The sequence below is a fragment of the Pristis pectinata genome, chromosome 40 (genome assembly GCF_009764475.1).
Source record: "Pristis pectinata isolate sPriPec2 chromosome 40, sPriPec2.1.pri, whole genome shotgun sequence".
Lineage (NCBI taxonomy): Eukaryota > Metazoa > Chordata > Chondrichthyes > Rhinopristiformes > Pristidae > Pristis > Pristis pectinata.
In genome coordinates, this window is record NC_067443.1 from 2,273,362 (window position 1) to 2,295,142 (window position 21,781).

General features: G+C 52.5%; 1 protein-coding gene across 2 annotated transcripts; it reads left to right on the forward strand.

The window, feature by feature from the left end:
- The first annotated feature begins 1,848 nt into the window (after positions 1-1,848).
- On the forward strand, positions 1,849-6,288 carry LOC127587509 (thioredoxin-interacting protein-like). 2 transcript variants are annotated; one of them, XM_052045897.1, is made up of 8 exons: positions 1,849-2,223; positions 2,884-2,959; positions 3,064-3,211; positions 3,416-3,518; positions 3,615-3,868; positions 4,387-4,573; positions 4,666-4,799; positions 4,894-6,288. In XM_052045897.1, exons 1-8 carry the CDS (start codon positions 1,965-1,967, stop codon positions 4,930-4,932), a joined length of 1,200 nt encoding a protein of 399 aa, XP_051901857.1. In that variant the 5' UTR covers positions 1,849-1,964; the 3' UTR covers positions 4,933-6,288. The 2 variants fall into 2 exon arrangements, with proteins under 2 accessions (XP_051901857.1, XP_051901858.1); XM_052045898.1 differs by having other exon boundaries at positions 2,887-2,959.
- Positions 6,289-21,781: the final 15,493 nt, after the last annotated feature.

The following is a 21,781-nucleotide window of genomic DNA, read 5'->3' on the forward strand; positions in this document are numbered from 1 at the left end:
CCCCCCCTCTCCCTCTCTCCCCCCCATTCCCCCCTCCCTCTCTCCCCCCCACCCCTCTCCCTCTCTCCCCCTCTCCCCCCCACCCCTCTCCCTCTCTCCCCCACCCCTCTCCCTCTCCCTCCCACCCCTCTCCCTCTCTCCCCCCACCCCTCTCCCTCTCCCTCTCTCCCCCCACCCCTCTCCCTCTCCCTCCCACCCCTCTCCCTCTCTCCCCCCACCCCTCTCCCTCCCTCCCCCACCCCTCTCCCTCTCTCCCCCCCATTCCCCCCCTCTCCCTCTCCCCCCCATTCCCCCCCATTTCCCCCCCTCTCCCTCTCTCCCCCCATTTCCCCCCCCTCTCCCTCTCTCCCCCCCATTTCCCCCCCCTCTCCCTCTCTCCCCCCCATTCCCCCCCATTTCCCCCCCTCCCTCTCTCCCCCCATTTCCACCCCTCCCTCTCTCCCCCCCTATTTCCCCCCCTCCCTCTCTCCCCCCCATTTCCCCCCTCTCCCTCTCTCCCCCCCATTTCCCCCCCCCTCCCTCTCTCCCCCCCATTTCCCCCCCCTCCCTCTCTCCCCCCCATTTCCCCCCCCCTCCCTCTCTCCCCCCCATTTCCCCCCCTCTCCCTCTCTCCCCCCATTTCCCCCCCCTCTCCCTCTCTCCCCCCATTTCCCCCCCCTCTCCCTCTCTCCCCCCCATTTCCCCCCCCTCTCCCTCTCTCCCCCCCATTCCCCCCCTCTCCCTCTCTCCCCCCCATTCCCCCCTCTCCCTCTCTCCCCCCCATTCCCCCCCCCTCTCCCTCTCTCCCCCCCATTTCCCCCCCTCTCCTCTCTCCCCCCATTTCCCCCCCCTCCCTCTCTCCCCCCCATTTCCCCCCCCTCTCCTCTCTCCCCCCATTCCCCCCCATCTCCCTCTCTCCCCCCCATTTCCCCCCCCTCTCCCTCTCTCCCCCCCATTTCCCCCCCTCTCCCTCTCTCCCCCATTCCCCCCTCTCCCTCTCTCCCCCTCTCCCCCCCATTCCCCCCCTCTCCCTCTCTCCCTCTCTCCCCCTCTCCCCCCCATTCCCCCCCCTCTCCCTCTCTCCCTCTCTCCCCCTCTCCCCCCATTCCCCCCCCTCTCCCTCTCTCCCCCCCATTTCCCCCCCTCTCCCTCTCTCCCCCCCATTTCCCCCCCCTCTCCCTCTCTCCCCCCCATTCCCCCCCCTCCCTCTCTCCCCCCCTCCCTCATCTCCCCCCATTCCCCCCCCTCCCTCTCTCCCCCCCATTCCCCCCCCTCTCCCTCTCTCCCCCCATTTCCCCCCCCCTCTCCCTCTCTCCCCCCCATTTCCCCCCCCTCTCCCTCTCTCCCCCCCATTCCCCCCCTCTCCCTCTCTCCCCCTCTCCCCCCCATTCCCCCCCCTCTCCCTCTCTCCCTCTCTCCCCCTCTCCCCCCCATTCCCCCCCCCTCTCCCTCTCTCCCCCCCATTCCCCCCCCCCGGCCATTCTTTCTCTCCGCATAAACAAAATTCCCCTCCTTCGGTCACTGCCATAAACTGACTTCATCTCCCAGCCGCTGCCCCCGCCCCCCGCCGCGCGTCCTGACCAATGGCCGGCGCCCGCCCCGCCCCGCCCCGCCCCGCCGCGCCGCCGATTGGCCGCCAGCCCCGTCGCTCCGGCCGCCCATCGCCTGTCCCCGTGCAGCCGGCCCGCGATCAGCCCCTGTCCACGCGCGCTGCCGGCGCGCTGATTGGCCGGCGGTGCGGTAAACAAGCGGCGGCGGCCAATGGGAGAGCGGAGCACGCGGGGAGCTCGAGCCGTGGGCACGTGGGCGGCCGTTGGTGGGCGGGGACCGGGCTGGCGCGGAGGCTATAAATAGAACCGCGGGCGGCTCTGCCGCCTCAGACAGACGCGGACGTCGAGCGGGAAGGTCCTTACCTGTGTTACTGGTTCAGAGCCGGTTTCCCTCCTCACAAACAGCTCACCAAACGCCCCAAACTGGACGATAAGATGGGAGTCACCAAGACCCCGCTGCAGATCTTCGAGGTGCAGTTCAACGGGTCGCAGAGCAGCTACTCGGCCGGCGACAAGGTGTCGGGCCGGGTGCGGCTGCAGGCGGCGCACCCGCTGCGGGTGGACTCGGTGCGGATCGAGGCGCTGGGCTACGCCCGGGCCGAGCTGAGCAAAGGCTCGCAGCCGCTGCGGCAGCAGCAGGAGTACCTGCGGCACCGCGACACGCTGGTGGCCGACGGCGAGGGGCGATGCGCAGGTGAGCGCCGGGGTCACGGGGTGGTCGCCCGGGCGACGGGGCGGTCGGGGCGAGGGGGATTGGTGGTCGCCCGGGCGACGGGGCGGGCGGGGCGAGGGGATTGGTGGTCGCCCGGGCGACGGGGCGGGCGGGGCGAGGGGATTGGTGGTCGCCCGGGCGACGGGGCGGTCGGGGCGAGGGGGATTGGTGGTCGCCCGGGCGACGGGGCGGTCGGGGCGAGGGGGATTGGTGGTCGCCCGGGCGACGGGGCGGTCGGGGCGAGGGGGATTGGTGGTCGCCCGGGCGACGGGGCGGTCGGGGCGAGGGGATTGGTGGTCGCCCGGGCGACGGGGCGGTCGGGGCGAGGGGATTGGTGGTCGCCCGGGCGACGGGGCGGTCGGGGCGAGGGGGATTGGTGGTCGCCCGGGCGACGGGGCGGTCGGGGCGAGGGGATTGGTGGTCGCCCGGGCGACGGGGCGGTCGGGGCGAGGGGGATTGGTGGTTGCCCTGGTGATGGGGTAATTGAGGTGTGGAGAGTGAATGATTGCTACCCTATTAAAGGTTGGTGGTACAGCTGAATCACTTGTGGATGGGGTTGGCAGCCTGGCAGATGGACCAGCTTGCTGGACTGTGTTGGGGTTGTGGCTGTGGCTGGAGGCTGATGATCTCCTTTCCTTTTAGCAGATGTGCACAGCTCTATGCTTCTACAGCCAGGGAAAGTGTACGAGTACAGCTTCAACTTCCAGCTGCCTGAAGGGTGAGTATATCTTTGTCTGGGTCTGGCTTGGGTGTGGACTCTCTGCTTATCAGTAGTTCAGCCTGTTTTCTGCTGTGGTTTGTAAATATTCCTTCTCCCAACAGGCGACTTCCTCCATCGTTCAAGGGGAAATATGGTGGCGTGTGCTACCTTGTTACAGCCTATGTTGACCAGGAGAAGCTCCCGTCCCTGCAAGTCAGCAGAAACTTTGAGGTGGTTGACCCCATCGATGTGAACACACCGAGTTTACTGGTGAGCATCAGGCATTTCTAGTTGGGGTGCTGAGTCAACAGGTACAGGGAGGTGCCACTGGACTTGTCATTGAACCTTGCTCTGTTAGGTAACTAATGGTGCAGTTCAGGTAAAAGCAGAGTGGGGCAGGGTAGTCAGATGAAACCAGAAGTTAGAGTGAAGCAAATGTTCTGATATAGCAACTTAATTCCTCTTTTCTTTCAGTCCCCAGTTGGTGGTTCCAACAAGAAGAACCTGACTTGTTTCTTCCTTGCTGATGGCTATGTGTGCATTGCAGCCAAGATTGACCGGAAAGGCTACTGTCAAGGTACCCATCTTACCCTGCCTTGGTTTAAAGCACTGTTCCATTGCACTGTGATCTGACCATTGTCTAATCAATGCCACCCCTCCCTCATGTGCACAGGGGATGACATCTGCATCAATGCGCAGTTCCAGAACAACTGCTCGAGGATTATTGTGCCTAAGGCTGCCATCTTGTCAAAGCAGACCTACCTGGTGAACGGCAGCACCAAGGTAGTCAAGGAGAAGCTCAACACTGTCCGAGGGAACCACATCATCTCGGGAATGTCCGACTCCTGGTGTGGGAAGAGCCTCCGAGTCCCCACAGTGAAACCATCGATTGACTGTAGCATCATCCGCTTGGAGTACTCGCTGCTGGTGAGTGTGGCTTATCAATAAGGGAGGTTTGGGGGGGGGGGGGGGTTGAGGAGTTTGTACTTGCCCCTAGTGTAGTAGTTCATGTCCTGCTGCCCAAGTTAAAGGGATATCTGCTTGTGCTGTTCAAATCCACCAATGTTTTCACTGTCAATCAATAGGATGTTTTGAAGTGGCTGGAAGATGAATGGAGGACAGATTTAATGTTAATAAGATTGTTGGGAAATGAGAGATTTTCACACATCAAGCTTTTTACATTTTACCTCTGGCAAAATACTGGAGGAAGTCAGCAGGTCCTCCAGCATTTTGTGTGGTTCCAGACTTCTAGCATCTGCAGTCTCTTGTGTCTACATTACCCAAGGGTCTGCTTAAGAGGAATCAAACAATCTGCAGGGATGGGGAAGCAGTGTGGATAGCTCTTTCAGCGGTGGGCTGAACGGCATCCTTGTACCAGACTGCTCGGAATCCTGTCATTTGCCAAGCCTGTAACTGATAGCAGGTGTGTTCCTTTCCCCTTGCAGATATACGTTCACATTCCTGGTAGCAAGAAGCTGATCCTGGACCTGCCTCTAGTCATCGGCACCATTCCGTACAGTGGCATGGACAGCCGCTCATCCAGCATGGCCAGCAACTGCAGCATGAGCAGTAGCAGCATGAGCTGCACCAGCATGAGCTGGCCACACATGGAGTTTCCAGAGTCCATGTCAAGTGAGTACCAACTGGGTCACTGGGCATCAGTTTGTCACTGTTCAAGACTGGTTAATGTTCTGGGTCCTAACCATGCCTCAATTATCTTTCAGCATCTTCCTTTGTGGACAACCACCGAATGGAGTGCCCCACCACTCCCCTGCTGGATGAGTATGATGGTGTCCCGCAGAGCCCCATCTTCATGAAATCCCTCTTTGACTATTCCACCCCACCAGCCTACAGTGAGGTAAGCATCACCAGTCCGTGATCCAGTTGTGCCCTTTCAACTGCACAATCCCAGCAGGAATGTGACTAATTTCTCCCCCTCTTGTTTTCGGCAGGTGGATGAGAATGGGAACAGTGAGGCTGCAGTGCAGTGAAGAGGCTGATACAGCAAGGACATTAAATATTAACTTGGACTTGCATTTAAATTATGGTCGGTGGTTGAGATGCTGGTGGGCAGGACCCTAAAGTGAAGGCGGAGGGAGCTGAACAGTGCCAGCAAGGAGAGGCATCAGCTCCACGTACAAGGCCTTGACACAGTTGATTCCAGCCACTACCAGCAGATTTGGTTTAATGTTCAAGTATATCGGTGATCATCAGGCGTTCGAATCGAGGTTGCGTCGGGATTCTAGGAAACCATTGAGCTCCTCTTTGTAAGTGAGAGGTGCCAATGGCACAGTAGTTATTGATCATGGGTGTTGCAAATATCTTGTGCTTGGGTTGTTTCACTTTGAGGTGTTTTTTCAAAAATCCTTTGCCTTAACTGATGGGGCAGTGCAGGTATTTCATTGATTGGCAGTGCCACATCTTAGTGCCAGCCAGGGAAGTCAGTCTGCTGGGCATTGCAGCAGAGACTGCCATTAACTGCCCCCCCTGCCCAGCTGGGATAGGGCAGGCACTTGAATCTGAATCTAAATCTGCCCTTGGTCTGGTGAGGATGAGGGATGTGATTAACAATCCAAAGACACTCCTGAGTGGTTTCCATTCCAGGAACTGCTGCCAAACTTTGTATTCTTTCCACTCCACTATGGTCTTTCTCACCCAAAATCCAATCTTGTGTTTCATGCCAGTGTTGCAAAATTGCAACTCCACCCTGGGGATGCAGGAGACTACAGCTGCTGGAATGTGCAGCAACAAACAATCTGCTGGATGAACTGTGTCAAGTAGTGTCTGTGTTGGGGGGAGGTGGGGTGTGAAGGAAGGAATTGTTGTTTCAGGTTGAAATGTTAGTTCTGTCCCCTGTCCCCCCCATCCTCTCAGATGCTGCTTGACTCAGTTCTTCCAGCAGATTGCTTTTTGCTCCAACCTCCTGTTTGGAGAGAGCTTTGGTTTCTATTGAATGGGATTGCTCAAATCAACTCTCTGACTTGGGATTTCCACAAGCCCTTGTTCAGTGGTGGGGCACTTCACTGTGCAGCTTTCATTTATGGTATTGAAAACATTTCAGTGCACTTTGCTTCATTATTCTGTCACCAATTTTTTTTTGTACAAGTGTTTGTATGAATAAACACTGTTCCAGGTTCTCTCAACCTGTGGTCTGACCTGGGCTGCTGGGCCCATTGATCTACTCATTGCTGTTGAAGTGTTGTTTTGATAAGATTTTATTTAAACCTGATTTTTCTACACTTTGCTAGTATTGTGTATCTTGCCAAAAGTTATTTGTATTTTTCTAAGCGCAAAAGTATTTTATTTTGTACACTTGTTTTGAATAAAGCTGAAATATTTTAAAATTATTGCAAGTTCCTGTCTCGTGACTCCTCACAATTCAGATTTCCTGCTTGCTGTTCTCTTCCACTGGTTCGATTGTATCATTCAGTGTGAGATGCAAGGGCTGTGGTTTGCCAATGAACAACCCTATTGTTGATGTACTTCAAGGCAAAATTACTTGCTCCAGACAAAGCTGAGTTTGTCACCTGCACAAGTACATGTGTGCACTGGTGCAATGTAAAATTTGCAGTAACACCCCAGACACATCAGATACACATTTGCAAGAAAAATTCAAATTATGCAAGAACACAATTAGAACAAAAGTCCATTGTAGTGCAAAGTGATCATTGTTGTACTGAGGTAGTGATTAGGGGTGTGCAGGTCAGTTCAAAAACAATGGTTGAAGGGAAGTAGCTGCTCCTGAACCTGGTGGTGTGGGGACTTCAGGCTTCATAACAGCTTGCTCCAACTCTCAATGCTGTTTGCTTCAGAGCCATTTGTACCCTGTGAAGCTCCCTCTTAATTTTTGCAGCGTTAATAAATATGAAAATTGCATTGTTTACTGATGGTGTACATTAATGACCCCTGTCCTCAAACTAGTTTGGAGTTGACCCAATCTCTGTTGCTGAGCAGGCAAGTGGCAGTGGATGTGAATGTACACCTCTGGCTTCTGCCCTCTTCCTTTTCAGCCCTGATGAAGGGTCTCGGCCTGAAATGTCAACAGTTTATTTCCCTCCGTGGATGCTTCCTGACCTGCTGAGTTCCTCCAGCACTTTGTGTACTGCTCCAGATCCCAGCATCTGCAGAATTTCTTCCATCTTGTCAGAAGGTTGCTGGTGGTGAATGGGAAAGAAAACATTTTCTGGGGTAGAAGTGCAAAGGGATTTAAGTGGAGACACACCGGTTCAGCCATCACAAGTGCAGAGAGGTTGGGCTGGTTTGGCCTGGAGTACAGGCATAGGTGGTCAACATGGATGAGGTGAGCCAAAGGGGTTGATTCTGTGCTGTGCATTCTATATTCAGGAAGGAGTGAGGCATTTTAATACCAAGGGATCAAAGAATTAGTGCAAAGGTGAGGCAGAACGTTGAAATAGATACTGGTACCGGTTAGTGCAAAAAAAAACAATGCTGGAGGAACTCGGCAGGTCAGGCAGCATCTGTCGGGGGGAAATGGACAGTTTAACATTTTGGGTTCGGACTGAAAAGTTGACCAGTCCAAATGAGGGATCTTGACCCGAAATGGCGACTGTCCCATCCCCCCCACCCCCCAACAGGTGCTACCTGATCCACCGACTTCCTTCAGCAATTTGTGTCTTGCTCCAGATTCTGACATCTGCCGTCTCTTGCACTGTTATTGTGGTTACCTGTACTATCTCAATGCACTCTGTACTAACCCAATGTAACTGCACTGTGTAATGAATTGACCTGTACTATCGGTATGCAAGACAAGTTTTCTACTGGACCTCGGTACAAGTGACAATAATAAACCAATACCAATATCTACTGTTAGTGCGGCTGCACTGACTGGGATTTGATCCTGAGTTCCATACACGTGGAATTTGCATGTTCTCTTCGTGGGTTTCCCCTGGGTGCTTTGGTTTCCTACCACACCCCAAAAGGGGGTGCATTAAGTGAATGGCTCCAATGGCTGCTGGATTCAGGGAGTTGGGTATTTCAGGATAGGTGGGGAACCGGGACCGTCAGGTAAGGAGATGAGAGTGAACGAGGCAAGCCCTAATGGCTGACTCCTGTGTCCGTTTTATTTCAAAGCAAGACAGAGCTAAAACAACAATCAGTTCTGACAAAGGGTCTCGCGGTCGACGTCTGACCCAGCGTTTTCCGTTTTGTGAAAACGACAGCCAGCTGTGGTCAAAAAGCAAAGCAGAGTTGCGTACACAGCCCTGTCCATCACGCAAACCAGCCTCCCCTCCCTGGGCACTTCCCGCCCCCTCGGGAAAGCAGCCAATATGACCAAAGACCCCTCCCTCCCACCCCGGACATTGTCCCTTCTCCCCCCTCCCATTGGCAGAAGATACAAAAGTTCGAGAGCACGTATCACAAGGCTCAAGGACAGCTTCTATCCCGCTGTTATAAGGCTCCTGAACAGACCTCTTGTACGATAAAGAACTCCTGATCTCCCGAACTACCTCGTCGGGGCCCTTGCACCTTATTGCCTGCCTGCACTACAATTTCTCTGTAACAGTGACACTATATTCTGCGTTCTGTTTTCCTTTTGTGCTACCAGGAATGTATGGAATAATCTGTCTGGATGGCAGGTACACAAGTACATCAAGGTAGTACAAAAGTTTTTCACTGTATCTTGCTAAATGTGACAATAATAAACCAATTTCAATTCCAGTTCCTCACACCTGTGAACACCCCGTGCACTCAGTGCAAGAGTCAACTCTCCTGATGTGCCTGATCCTGTGGTGTAGAGCCTCTGTGTTAAAATCTCACACAGACAACTTCCACTCCACGGTGTGAAGATTGGGACCTGCGACATCAGGGCTCTCGTGGACTATCCCATCTGTGACAGACCTGTCCGCCTCTCCACTCTCATAGCTCGGGAACTCAGAAACTCCATCTGCAAACTCGCCGGCGACGCCACTGAGGGCGGACGAATCGCAGGCGGCGAGGAGTCGGCGTACCCCAGCGAGATCGGACACCCGGTCGAGCAGAGCTGCAGCAACAGCCTCTCGCTCCACGTCAGCCAAACCAAAGAGCCGATCGTTGACTTCAGGACGGGGAAGGAGGGCGAACAGGCGCCAGTCTACATTGGAGGATCGGCGGTGGAGAGGGCCAGCAGTTTTAAATCCCTGGGCAGTAACACATCAGACGACCTGTCCTGGGCTCAGTATCTAGGTACATGTGACCGTAATAAACCAGTCACCAGTCACCAATCACCCTTGGCATTACCAACATTGCAATGTGATGAAGGTGTAGATGCTGCTTAGCTGATGAGCGTGCACATTTGATTAAATTCAACAAATTGTCACGAGTTATCCCACCTGAATCTATTCCACTCTGAAATTCAAGTTCGGCTCGTCATCCGGTCTCACCGATATATAGTGTTAAACCATCCCTTGTTAGATCGGTAGAGTCATACAGCACAGAAACAGGCCCTTTGGGCCACCTGGTCCGTGCCGACCAAGATATCTGCCAAGCCTGTCCCATTTGCCTGCGTTTGGCCCCATCCCTCTAAACCTTTCCTCTCCAGGTACCTGCCCAAATGTCGTTTAAATGTCGTTGTTGTACCTGTCTCACCCACTTCCTCTGGCAGCTCGTTCCATATACGGACCAATAAAAACTTGCCCCTCAGGTCCCTTTTAAATCTTTCCCCTCTCGCCTTAAACCTGTGCCCTCTAGTTTTAGACTCCCCTCCCCGGGGGAAAAGACTGACCGTCCACCTTATCCATGCCCCTCATGATTTTATAAACCTCTATAAGGTCACCCCTCAGCCTCCTTCACTCCAGGGAAAACAGTCCCGGCCTGTCCAGCCTCTCCTTATAACTCGAGCCCTCCAGTCCTGACAACATCCTTGTGAATATTTTCTGCACCCTCTCTTGCTTAATCCTTCCTATAGCTGGGCGACCAGAACCGTACGCAATACTTCATATACTTGTACCCCTTGGCCTCTCTGTTCAACAACACTCCCCAGAACCATGTATATGTCCTGCCCTGGTTTAACTTCCCAAAGTACATCACCTCGCACTTGTCCGAATTAAATTCCACCCTGTCATCCCTTGGCCCACTTCCCCGGTTGATGTAGATCCTGTTGTGACCGTAGACAACCTTCCCCACGGTCCACCACACCACCAATTTTGGTGTCATCTGCAAACATACCAACATTCTCATCGAAATTGTTAATATATACGACATAGGTAGTTACAGGAGCACAGTGAAATATGAGGAGGTATGGGATTGCTCATGGCTAGCATGGATCTGATGGGCCAAGTGGTCTTCCGTGTTGTACGAAGTAAGCAAGCAGAGGTACCGTCCCCAAGTGTGTCGTTACTTAACGCCTATAAAATCTGTATGTTATCTCACTTAGCAAGTGGGAATTAGAAATGTTCGACTTTTATTTCCTTTTAGTTTTTTAATTCACGACTTTTTAATTAATTTTTTTTGGAACTTTTAAATGTTCTTCAGATTTCCAAATGTTTCTAATCTCACGAGAAATAGTTGAAGAAGGCGTTTGGCGTATCTGCTTTCACCATAGCGCAGGCGTGGTAGCGTAGCGGTTAGCGTAACGCCATTACAGCGCCAGCGACCTGGGTTCAATTCCCGCCACTGTCTGTAAGGAGTTTGTACATTTTCCCCGTGACTGCGCGGGTTTCCTCCGGGTGCTCCGGTTTCCTCCAACATTCTAAAGACGTACGGGTTAGGAAGTTGTGGGCATGCTATGTTGGCGCCGGAAGCGTGGCGACACTTGCGGGCTGCCCCCCAGAACACTCTACGCAAAAAGATGCATTTCACTGTGTGTTTCGATGTACGTGACTAATAAATAAATGTTATCATATCAATCAGGGCACTGAGTGCAGGAGTTCGGACATTACATCACAGTTGTACAAGACGTTGGTGAGGCCGCACTTAGAATATTGCAACACCATTCTGCAGATGCTGGAATCTGGAGCAATGCACAAAAATTTTGTGTTCAGTTTTGGTCGCCCTGCTACAGGAAGAATGCCATCAAGCTGGAAAGAGTGCGGAGGAGGTTCACGAGGAGACTGAGGTTGAGCAGGTTGGGACTCTTTTGATTGTGAGAAAGACTCCTGCCCGCCCCCTTTCCTGCTGGAAATACTTAGCCCTGGCAGCAGAGGTTCGAGATGTGTCCCTGACTAATGTGTACAGTTCATCCCCTGGTGCTGACAGCAATATTTACGTGACAGCAAAATTTGGCATCGCTGTGTACAGTACGTGGAGAACTGCCCTCAATATAGGGCCAGCTGTCAGCCGTAATGCGATCGGTCTGATACTTGACATACTGCGCAGACTACAGTGCTTAGAATAGGAGCTTGCTCACCCGACCAAGCTGGTAAAGACAACAAGCAAACGATAACAAGAACAGCCTGTACTGTAAAAATTCCTTTCCCTTACAGTCGAGCCGCAAACCTCAAACTCATGTCCTGAATCAGAATCAGATTTCAAAGTCAAAGTCAAAATCGAGTTTATTGTCATCTGCACGTCCACGTGTGCACAGGTGCAATGGAAAACTTACTCGCAGCAGCATCACGGCGTCAGCGACCCAGGTTCAATTCCCGCCGCTGCCTGTGAGGAGTTTGTACGGTCTCCCTGTGTCTCCTGTACGAACGGCGTGCAAGGCAAGTTGTTCACTGTACCTCGGTACAAGTGACAATAATAAACCAATACCAATAGTCCTCTCGAAAGGAATGCTAGCGTTGCTGCCAGACCTGCTGAGTTCCTCCAGCAGTTTGTTTTTGCCACGGGAATTTGTTGGATCTTACCCCATGCAAACAAGTTCCTTTCTAATTACTAATTTCTTATACTATCTCCACCCACAGAAAATTGTTTTGCTCGTAGAAAGTTGTTTACATTTTGATTCTAAACTAAGTCTATGTTGACCATCGAGCACCCATTTACACTATCCTACCATAACCTATTGATGGTCCCCACATTTCCCTCAACTCCCCCTGACCCACACGCATGAGGTGGGTTAATTCCTCCCCTCCTGACATTGGACAGGTTATAGAGTCATACAGCATAGACAAGCCCTTCGGCTGCCCAGGGAGCTAGTCCCATCCGCCCGCGTTTGGCCCAGAACCCTCTAAGCCTCTCCTATCCATGTACTTATCGAGATGCCTTTTAAACGTTGCTAATTTGCCCGCCTCAACCACTGTTTCTGGCAGCTCGTTCCAAATACGCACCATCCTCTGCGTGAAGAGGCCGCCCCTTTTAAATCTCTCACCTCTGATCTTAGACGTGCCCATAGCAAAGATCGCCTTATCAGTTTCCAAAGCAAACCTCTTAAGTGGCCTCCCGCGGTGAACAGCAGTTGCGTTCTTAAAGCCAATGGTATCTGTTTGGTTACTGCAGGGAGCTTACACGTAAACTATTTTTGAAGAGTGGCTGTCTTTTGAATTAACTAGCTGCTACCCCTATTCCATAACTCCTGAAGATGTTTGCATTTTGTAACTAACTTTCCAAACTCTGATGGGGGGGATTTGCATAAAGTCCAAATATGCAATACCCTTTGTGTAAAGAAGCTGCCCCCAGCATCTCTTTTAAATCCGTCGCCTCTGATCTTAAACCTATGCCTTCTTGTTTTAGCACCCTTAATACACAGTACTCCAAGTGCGGCCTCCCAACTCCTGTACTCGGCGCCCTGACTGATGAAGGCCAGTGTGCCAAACGCCTTCTTCACCGCCCTGTCTACCTGCGACGCCGCCTTTAGCGAACTATGTACTTGCACTCCTCGGCCCCTCTGTTCCATTACACTCCCATTCCATTCACGGTACAAGTCCTACCCTGGTTTGATCTCCCAAAATCCAATACCTTCACCTTTATCTGGATTGAAAGCCACTTGCCAATCCTCAGCTGATCAAGATCTCCCTGTCATTTTTCATAAAAGTCTACAAGAGGCACAGATCGAGTGGACAGTCAGAGACTTCTCCCCAGGGCGACAATGGCTAACACGAGGGGGCATAATTTTAAGGTGATTGGCGGAAGGTACGAGGGGGATGTCAGGGGTAAGTTTTTTTACACAGAGGGTGGTGGGTGCGGGGAACGCACTGCCGGCAGAGGTTGTGGGGGCAGATACATTAGAGACATTTAAGAGACTCTTAGATAGACACATGAATGATAGAGAAACGGAGGGCTATGTGGGAGGGAAGGGTTAGATAGATCTTAGAGCAGGATAAAATGTCAGCACAACACTGTGGGCCGAAGGGCCTGTCCTGTGCTGTACTGTTCTCTGTTCTGTCTACACCACCACCTACTTTAGTATCACCGCAACTTAGGTTAATACCACCTCTTCCTGGCATTACACGGGTTAATGCCACCTCCCCCCCCCCCGGCTGTGGACGTTATTGCTGACGGTGCCGGTGTTGAATGGGTTAAGCCAGAGCCGGCTCCGCCCCGGCGGGGGACGGGTTAATATCCAGCCGCAGCCCCGCATGGGGGAACCGCGTGTCCTCCGCTGCCATTGGTCGGCGGGCTGTGAGCCGGAGGATTCTGATTGGAGGAGCCCGCCGTTCACGTGGGCAGCATGCGCGGCTGATGTATCAGTCTGGTGGGACCGAGGGGGGGTCCCGGGTGTCGGACGTCCCGGGGCGGAATCCCGCAGGGGTCCCCGGTGTCGGACGTCCCGGGGCGGAATCCCGCAGGGGTCCCGGGTCTCGGACGTCCCGGGGCGGAATCCCGCTGGGGTCCCGGACGTCCCGGGGCGGAATCCCGCAGGGGTCCCGGGTCTCGGACGTCCCAGAGCGGAATCCCGCTGGGGTCCCGGACGTCCCGGGGCGGAATCCCGCAGGGGTCCCGGGTCTCGGACGTCCCGGGGCGGAATCCCGCTGGGGTCCCGGACGTCCCGGGGCGGAATCCCGCAGGGGTCCCGGACGTCCCGGGGCGGAATCCCGCAGGGGTCCCGGGTCTCGGACGTCCCGGGGCGGAATCCCGCTGGGGTCCCGGGCCCTGGACTTGGGACGTCCCGAGGCGGAATCCCACTGGGGTCCCGGGGTCCTGGGCACGGCTGCACCTGGCGGAGACCCGGGACCCCCTCTGCAGCCCCGCTCTGGTTCACCCCCGACAGGCGGGTGCGGGTGGGTGGGTGGGGGGGTTGCGGTGACGGGGGAACTTACCCCGCCCGTGTCCCACACGGGCTGACCCCCGACCTTCCTGTCACCGAGCCCACACCCATGGAAATCCCCACCGCCAACGCACACTCACGGGGGGGGGGGGGGGGGGGGGGGTGGTGGGGTTTTGTGTGGGGTGGTGGGGGGGGGGGGGATGGGGTGCTGAGGGTTGGGAGTTTGACCTGTCACTCCCAACACAGCCGGTGGGCACTAATCTCCGAACAACTTGCTGGGAATTGTGTTTCACTGATAGGAAATCTGAGTCAGCAGTTTGGAAAATCCCTCAGTAACTGCAAGTTTAAAAAAAAATCCACAGACAATCTGAAATGAAAACCGAATCTGTAGAAAGACGTGTTGTACCTGAGTCATTAACCCTGTTTCTCTCTGTAGATACTGATTCAGATTAGTTTATTGTCAGTTACAAGATAAGATTTCTTTATTAGTCACATGTACATTGAAACACACAGTGAAATGCATCTTTTGTGTAGAGTGTTCTGGGGGTAGCCCACAAGTGTCGCCACGCTTCCGGTGCCAACATAGCACGCCCGCAACTTCCTAACCCGTACGTCTTTGCAATGTGGGAGGAAACCGGAGCACCCGGAGGAAACCCACGCAGACACGGGGAGAACGTACAAACTCCTTACAGACAGCGGCGGGAATTGAACCCGGGTCGCTGGTGCTGTAATAGCGTTACGCTAACCGTGATAAAGTTTGGACAGACTCGGGTTGTTCTCTCTGGAGCGGCGGAGGCTGAGGGGAGACCTGATGGAGGTTTATAAGATTGAGAGGCACAGATAGGGTCGACAGAATCTGTCCCCCAGGGTAGAAATGTCAAACACCAGAGGACATGCCTCTAAGGTTAGAGGGGGGAAGTTTGAAAACAACATGAGGGGCAAGTTTTTTTACACAGAGAGGGGTAGCTGCCTGGAATGGGTTCCCAGGGGTAGCAGTTTGGTGGCGTCTAAGAGGCTTTTAGATAGACACATGAATATGAAGTGAATGGATGATACACAGGAGGCCATTTAGTATAAATTGGCATCAAAATCGGCACAACATCGTCTACCTTGAACTTGATGTATTGGGGGTGACAGGTCAAACTCCCCGCCCTCAGCATCCCCCCCCCCCCCACACACACACACTGTACCGCCATCACCACCTCGAGCAACATAATCCACCTTCACTCCCAGGAAATTGAAGCTCGCAACCCTCTCGACCTCAGCACCGTTGATATAGACAAACATAGACCCAATGGGCCCGTTTCTATGCTGTACAACTCTGTGACTTCATAAAACATTGAGACCACAAAGAAATAAATTGGGTAAATTGGTTTATTATTGGCACATGTACCGAGGTCCAGTGAAAAACTTTGTTTTGCATGCCATCCGTACAGATCATTTCATCACATCAGTACAGGGAAAAGCAATAACAATGCAGAATATAGAACACAGAACAGTCCAGCACCAGACAGGCCATTCGGCCCATTGATGTTGTGCCGATCTTGATGCCAATTTGTACTAAATGCCCTCCTCCTGTGTCTCATCCATACCCCTCCATTCCCTTCAGATTCGTGGGTCTATCTGAAAGCCTCTTAAACTGGGGTCCGATAGGGGAGGAAGGTGGGCGTGGACCCAAATAAGGGAAGTGGGCAGAGCAGATGGAGTGGGAGAGCGAGGGACATACCCAGGCCCCTCTCCTTCGGGATATCATCATCAAAGATCACTGATCATCTTGCACTAAAATGGATTTTTTTGTTCAAATTGTGTTCTTTCTTGTAAAAATTGTGTATAGTTTCTGTTTAATTGATGTTTTTCTTGTGAATGCTGCTTATCTGATGCTCTGTGCCTGCGATGCTGCTGCAAGTTTTTCATTGCACCCGTGCATACGTGGACTCATGCAGATGACGATAAACCCGACTTTGACCCCCTCGTTCCTTCTCGCTGTTTGTAAGCCAGCCTTCTACCCGTGCCAGTAAAATTTTTCAGGCATGTTTTGCCCTTACATGGAGCTGTACCGACTCAGTTTCATTAGAGTACAAACTCAAAAACTGCTCTGCCCGCGACCGGACCGCAAGAAACCGCAGAGAGTTGTGGACACAGCCCAGCGCGCCACAGGAACCAGCCTCCCCTCCGCGGACTCTGTCTACACTTCCCGCTGCCTCAGGAGAGCAGCCCCCATACAAAACACGGGAGGAACTCAGCGGGTCGGGCAGCATCTGTGGATGGAAATGGACAGCCGCCGTTTCGGGTCGACACCCTCCGCCTGACTGACCTGAAGGATCTCTGCCAGAAACATCAGCCGTCCACTTCCCTCCACAGATGCTGCCTGACCGCTGAGCTCCTCCAGCTCTTTGTGTGTTGCTCCAGATTCCAGCATCTGCCTTGTGTCAAGGACCACCCCCAACCCCCACCCCGGTCATTCTCTCTTCTCCCCTCTCCCGTCAGGCAGACGATACAACAGCTTGAGAACACGTACCACCAGGCTCAGGGACAGCTTCTATCCCGCTGTTATCGGACCCTCGAATGGACCATTCACACTCTGAACTTTTGATCTCCCAATCTACCTCGTCGTGGCCCTTGCACCTTATTGTGTGCCTGCACTGCACTTTCTCGGTAACTATAACACTTTATTCTGCATTCTGTTTTCCCTCGATGTACCTATGTACGGAATGATCTGTCTGGATGGCACACAGACAAAAGCTTTTCACCGTACATGTGACAATAAAGAGGTCAGCCCCTCTCTCCCAGGGCACCAATGCTCAATACAAGAGGGCATGGCTTTAAAGTAATGGGTGGGAAGTTCAAGGGAGATATCAGAGGGAGGTTTTTTACCCAGAGAGTGGTTGGGGCGTGGAATACGCTGCCTGGGGCGGTGGTGGAGGCAGGTACATTGGTCAAATTCAAGAGATTACTAGATAAGCATATGGAGGAATTTAAAATAGACGGATATGTGGGAGGAAGGGATTAGATAGTCTTAGGCGAGGTTTAAAGGTCGGCACAACATTGTGGGCCAAAGGGCCTGTATTGTGCTGTACTGTTCTATGTTCTATAATAAACCTATTTCCAAATTGTCTAGCTAGTAATAAATGATTACGAATAAATGAATTGAAAGTATAGTTTGGGTAGTCATAGGAATAACACTAAATGAGCTGGAAAAGTCCCAAATTATCGGAAATTTCCTCTACTTCCTTAAAGCACAGTAAGCTTTTCTCAGTAAAAGTCTACCTTTAATTAGTCATAACTGAATCATTTTCAGTAGCATGTATTTCTCAATGGAATGTGTATTCAGTAGGAATTGTGAAACATTCCTCAAAACTTCACCATTATTCACCTAATGTCATCCCTTTTGGTTTCCCAAACTATCTTATCCGAGGTGTCTCTCATACTTAGCGAATTTAGACTCATGGAGTCACACAGCAGGCAAACAGGCCATTCAGCCCACTGAGTCCCAGCTGACCATTTTACACCCATCCCCCATTTTATTCGCCCCACCTTCCCACGGACTCCGACTGATGTCCCGGTTTTAAGTTCCCACTCCTGTCTGCTGCAAAGTTACCAGGTCAATTCAGTAAAAACGCATTTATTGGCAGTACACCACCAGGGAGAAGTCTCGTCAGCACTCATTGAGAGTCGCTACCCGAGGTCTCCACAGTACAGAGGAGCAGACAGTAAGTTATACCGACATCGTCACGCACACTTAATGAATGCAGCTCCGTGAGCTTCGGTCAAGCCACAGAGATCCAAATTCAGACATCGCACTTATTGTTCAGTATAATTGACTTACAATCAAGGGATTCAAAGACAGGTGTCACCCTCATTGTTTAGGTCAAGCTTCCCACTTGCTGTTTAATACACAACCATCATCCTTATTGTCTGGTGTAATTGGCTTGCAACCAAGTTCCGGACACAGTAATTACCACCTAGTCCTGAGTCAGGGGCTTGCTTGCGAGGTATTTTTTCCTCAGTTATATGTACAGTCACTTTTTCTTAACCCTTTACTTCCTCACGTTCCCCCAGATTCTACTCCTCACATGCAGACTGGGTGTGGGGGGGGGGGGGGCGCGATTTACGGCGGCCCAGTTAACCCACCGACCCCCCCACATGTTCGTTGGGGCGTGGGAGGGAACTGGAGCACCCAGGAGAGGTGGGGGGGGGGGGAACCCACGCGTTTACAGGAAGAGCATGCAAGCTCCACACACACACACACACACACACACACACACACACACACACACACACACACACACACACACACACACAGCGCCGGAGGTCGGGATCGAACCCGGGTCCCTGGAGCCCTGAGGAAGCGGCTCTGCCAGTGCGGAGGGAAGGAGGGATGTGCGATCTTCAGGAGCAGGCTGTAGAGGAGGCAAAGGGATGTCCAGTCGACAGGGGGTGGGAATTTCTCTCTGGATAATGAATATACACAAGGTTGTGAGGGATGATTCAGAGATTGGTCGGAGTGGGGAGAGGCGATAACGGGGAATGAGACAGACATTCACCTAATCACTGAGTAACACTGAGGGTGGAACTAATCTGTTGTATGCATGCCATTCAGACAGATCAGTCGATACTTAAGTACATCAGGGAACTACAAAAGGAACACAACACAGAGTTATTGTCGTTCTAGCATTTCTTTTTGCACTATTTCAGACTGCACTCCACTATAGAACCTGGAACAGTACAGCACAGGAACAGACCCTTCGGCCCGCAATATTGTGCCAAACCAAGTAAATTAATAACACCTAATCCCTTCTCGGAGCAGACTCGATGGGCCGAGTGGCCTACTCCTGCTCCCTTGTCTTGTGACAATGTATCCCTCCACTCCCTGCACATCCATGGGCTTATCTAAGACCGTCTTAAACCCCTCTATCGTATCTGCCTCCACCCCCACCCCTGGCAGCACATTCCAGGCACCCGCCGCTCTCTGTGTAAAAAAAACTTGCCCCGCACATCTCCTTCGAACTTTCCCCCCTCTCACCTTAAATGCACGCCCTCTGGCGTTAGACATTTCGACCCTGGGGAGAAAGATACCGGCTGTCTACTCTATCTGTGCCTCTCATAATCTTATAAACCTCTATCAGGTCTCCCCTCAGCCTCCGCCGCTCCGGAGAAAACAACCCAAGTTTGTCCGACCTCTCTTTATAGCTCATGCTCTCTAATCCAGGCAGCATCCTGGTGAACCTCTTCTGCACCCTCTCCAAAGCCCCCACACCCTTCCTGTAACTGGGGGCGACCAGAACTGAATGCAACACTCCAGCTGCGGCCTAACCAGAGTTTTATAAAGCTGCAACATAACTTCCTGACTCTTGAACTCAGTGCCTCGACTAATGAAGGCAAGCGTGCCGTACGCCTTACATAGAAAACAGAACGTCGAACAGTACAACACTGGACAGGACATTCGGTGCACAATGTTTAATTTTATAGCATCATACAGCACAGAAACAGGCCCTTTGGCCCTCCACGTCTATCCCGCCTCATCTACACTAATCCCACATCATTGGAGCAGGCAGATAGTGCACAGGACCCCGGAGGCTGTTCCCCTCATTAACAGGTATTCTGCTTTGGATGCTGTTGGAGGGGAATGACCTATCGGGATCAAGCAGCAGTAGCCAGGTCTCTGGCACCGAGATTGGTCCTGCTGCTCAGAAGAGGAGGAGGAGGAGGGCAGTAGTGATAGGGGACTCGATAGTCAGGGGAACAGATAGGAGGTTCTGTGGACGTGAGCGAGAATCCTGGATGGTATGTTGCCTCCCAGGTGCCGGGGTCCAGGATGTCTGTGATCAGGTCTGCAGCGTTCTTAAGCGGGAGGGAAAGCAGCCAGAAGTCGTCGTACATGTTGGTACCAACGACATAGGTAGAAAGAGGGATGAGGTCCTGAAAGTGAGTTTAGGGAGATAGGCAGAAGGCTGAAGAACAGGACCTCAAGGGTAGCGATCTCGGGATTGCTGCCAGTGCCACGTGACAGTGAAGGTAGGAATAGGAGGAGATGGCAGATGAATATGTGGCTGAGAAGTTGGTGCAGGGGGCAAGGTTTTAGATTTTTGGATCATTGGGATCTCTTCTGGGGAAGGTGGGACCTGTACAGAGAGGACAGGTTACACCTGAACCCAAGGGGGACCAATACCCTTGCAGGCAGGTTTGCCAGGGTGGTTCGGGAGGGTTTAAACTAGTTTGCAAGGGGGATGGGAACCGGAGGGGTAGGTCAGTAGAAGAAGTGCAGGGGGTAAACCCAGATCTAACACATAGAGAGGCTTTGAGGAAGGAGAAGCAGAGTACAGGGTATAAAAGTAGTAAGGTGGATGGGCTAAAGTGCATTTACTTAAATGCGAGAATCATCAGGAATAAGGGAGGTGAACTGAGAGCTTGGATTAATACATGGGACTACGGTATTGTGGCTATTACAGAGACATGGCTGACATCGGGGCAGGAATGGATACTGAATATTCCTGGATTTCAGTGTTTTAAAAGGGATAGGGAGGGGGGGGAGAAGAGGAGGAGGGGTGGCGATACTGGTCAGTGACACTGTTACAGCTGCAGAAAGGGTGGATCCTCTCTTGAGTCAATATGGGTGGACGTTAGGAACAAGAAAGGAGCAGTTACTCTACTGGGAGTATTGTATAGGCTTCTCCCGCAGTAGCAGCAGGGATACTGAGGGAGGCAGATCGGGAGGCAGATTTTGGAAAGGTCCAAGAATAACAGGGTGGTTATCATGGGAGATTCAACTTCCCAAATATTGATTGGCACCTGCTTAGTGCCAAAGGTTTAGACGGGGCAGAGTTTGTAAGGTGTGTTCAGGACGGATTCCTGTCACAGTATGTTGACAGGCCGACTAGAGGGAATGCCATATTAGATCTAGTATTAGGTAATGAACCGGGTCAGGTGGCAGATCTCTCAGTGGGTGAGCATTTGGGGGACAGTGAGCACTGCTCAATAACCTTTAGAATTGTCATGGACAGGGATAGGAGTAAAGAGGACGGGAAGATATTTAATTGGGGAAAGGCAAATTATGAGGCTACAAGGCGAGAACTTGCGAGTGTGAATTGAGGTGACATTTTTGAAGGGAAATGTACCATGGAGATGTGGTCGATGTTCAGGGATCTCTTGCAGGATGTGAGGGATAAATCTGTCCCGGTGAGGCAGAGAAGGAAGGGCAGGGTGAAGGAACCGTGGGTGATGAGAGAGGTGGAACAACCAGTTCGGAAGAAGGCGGCAGCATACATAAGGTGTAAGCAGCAAGCATCAGATAGGGCTCATGAGGAATATAAGGTAGCAAGGAAGGAACTTAAGAAGGGGCTGAGGAGAGCGAGAAGGGGACATGAAAAGGCCTTGGTGAGTCGGAATAAGGAAAACAAGACATTTTTCACTTATGTGAAGAGCAGAAGGACGACGAGAGTGAAGGTCGGACCGATTAGAGACAAAGGTGGGAAGATGTGCCTGGAAGCCGTGGAAGTGGGTGTGGTCCTCAATGAATCCAGTATTCACCAGGGAGGGGGGTCTTGATGACGCTGAGGACAGTGTTGGTAAGGTCAATGTTCTGGAGCATGTTGATATCAAGAGAGAGGATGTGTTGGAGCTGTTAGAAAATATTAGGACAGATAAGTCCCCGGGACCTGACGGAATATTCCCCAGGCTGCTCAGCGAGGCGAGGGAGGAGATTGCTGAACTGTTGGCTGGGATCTTTGAGTCCTCTTTGTCCATTGGAATGGTACTGG

What these genes read in the sequence shown, in the direction of transcription:
- LOC127587509 (XM_052045897.1), top strand. Translation starts at nt 1,965, where the DNA reads ATGGGAGTCACCAAGACCCCGCTGCAGATCTTCGAGGTGCAGTTCAAC. An exon ending in AACTTCCAGCTGCCTGAAGG is followed by an intron (nt 2,960 to 3,063) that starts GTGAGTATATCT and finishes TTCTCCCAACAG; the next exon opens with GCGACTTCCTCCATCGTTCA. An exon ending in TGAACACACCGAGTTTACTG is followed by an intron (nt 3,212 to 3,415) that starts GTGAGCATCAGG and finishes CTTTTCTTTCAG; the next exon opens with TCCCCAGTTGGTGGTTCCAA.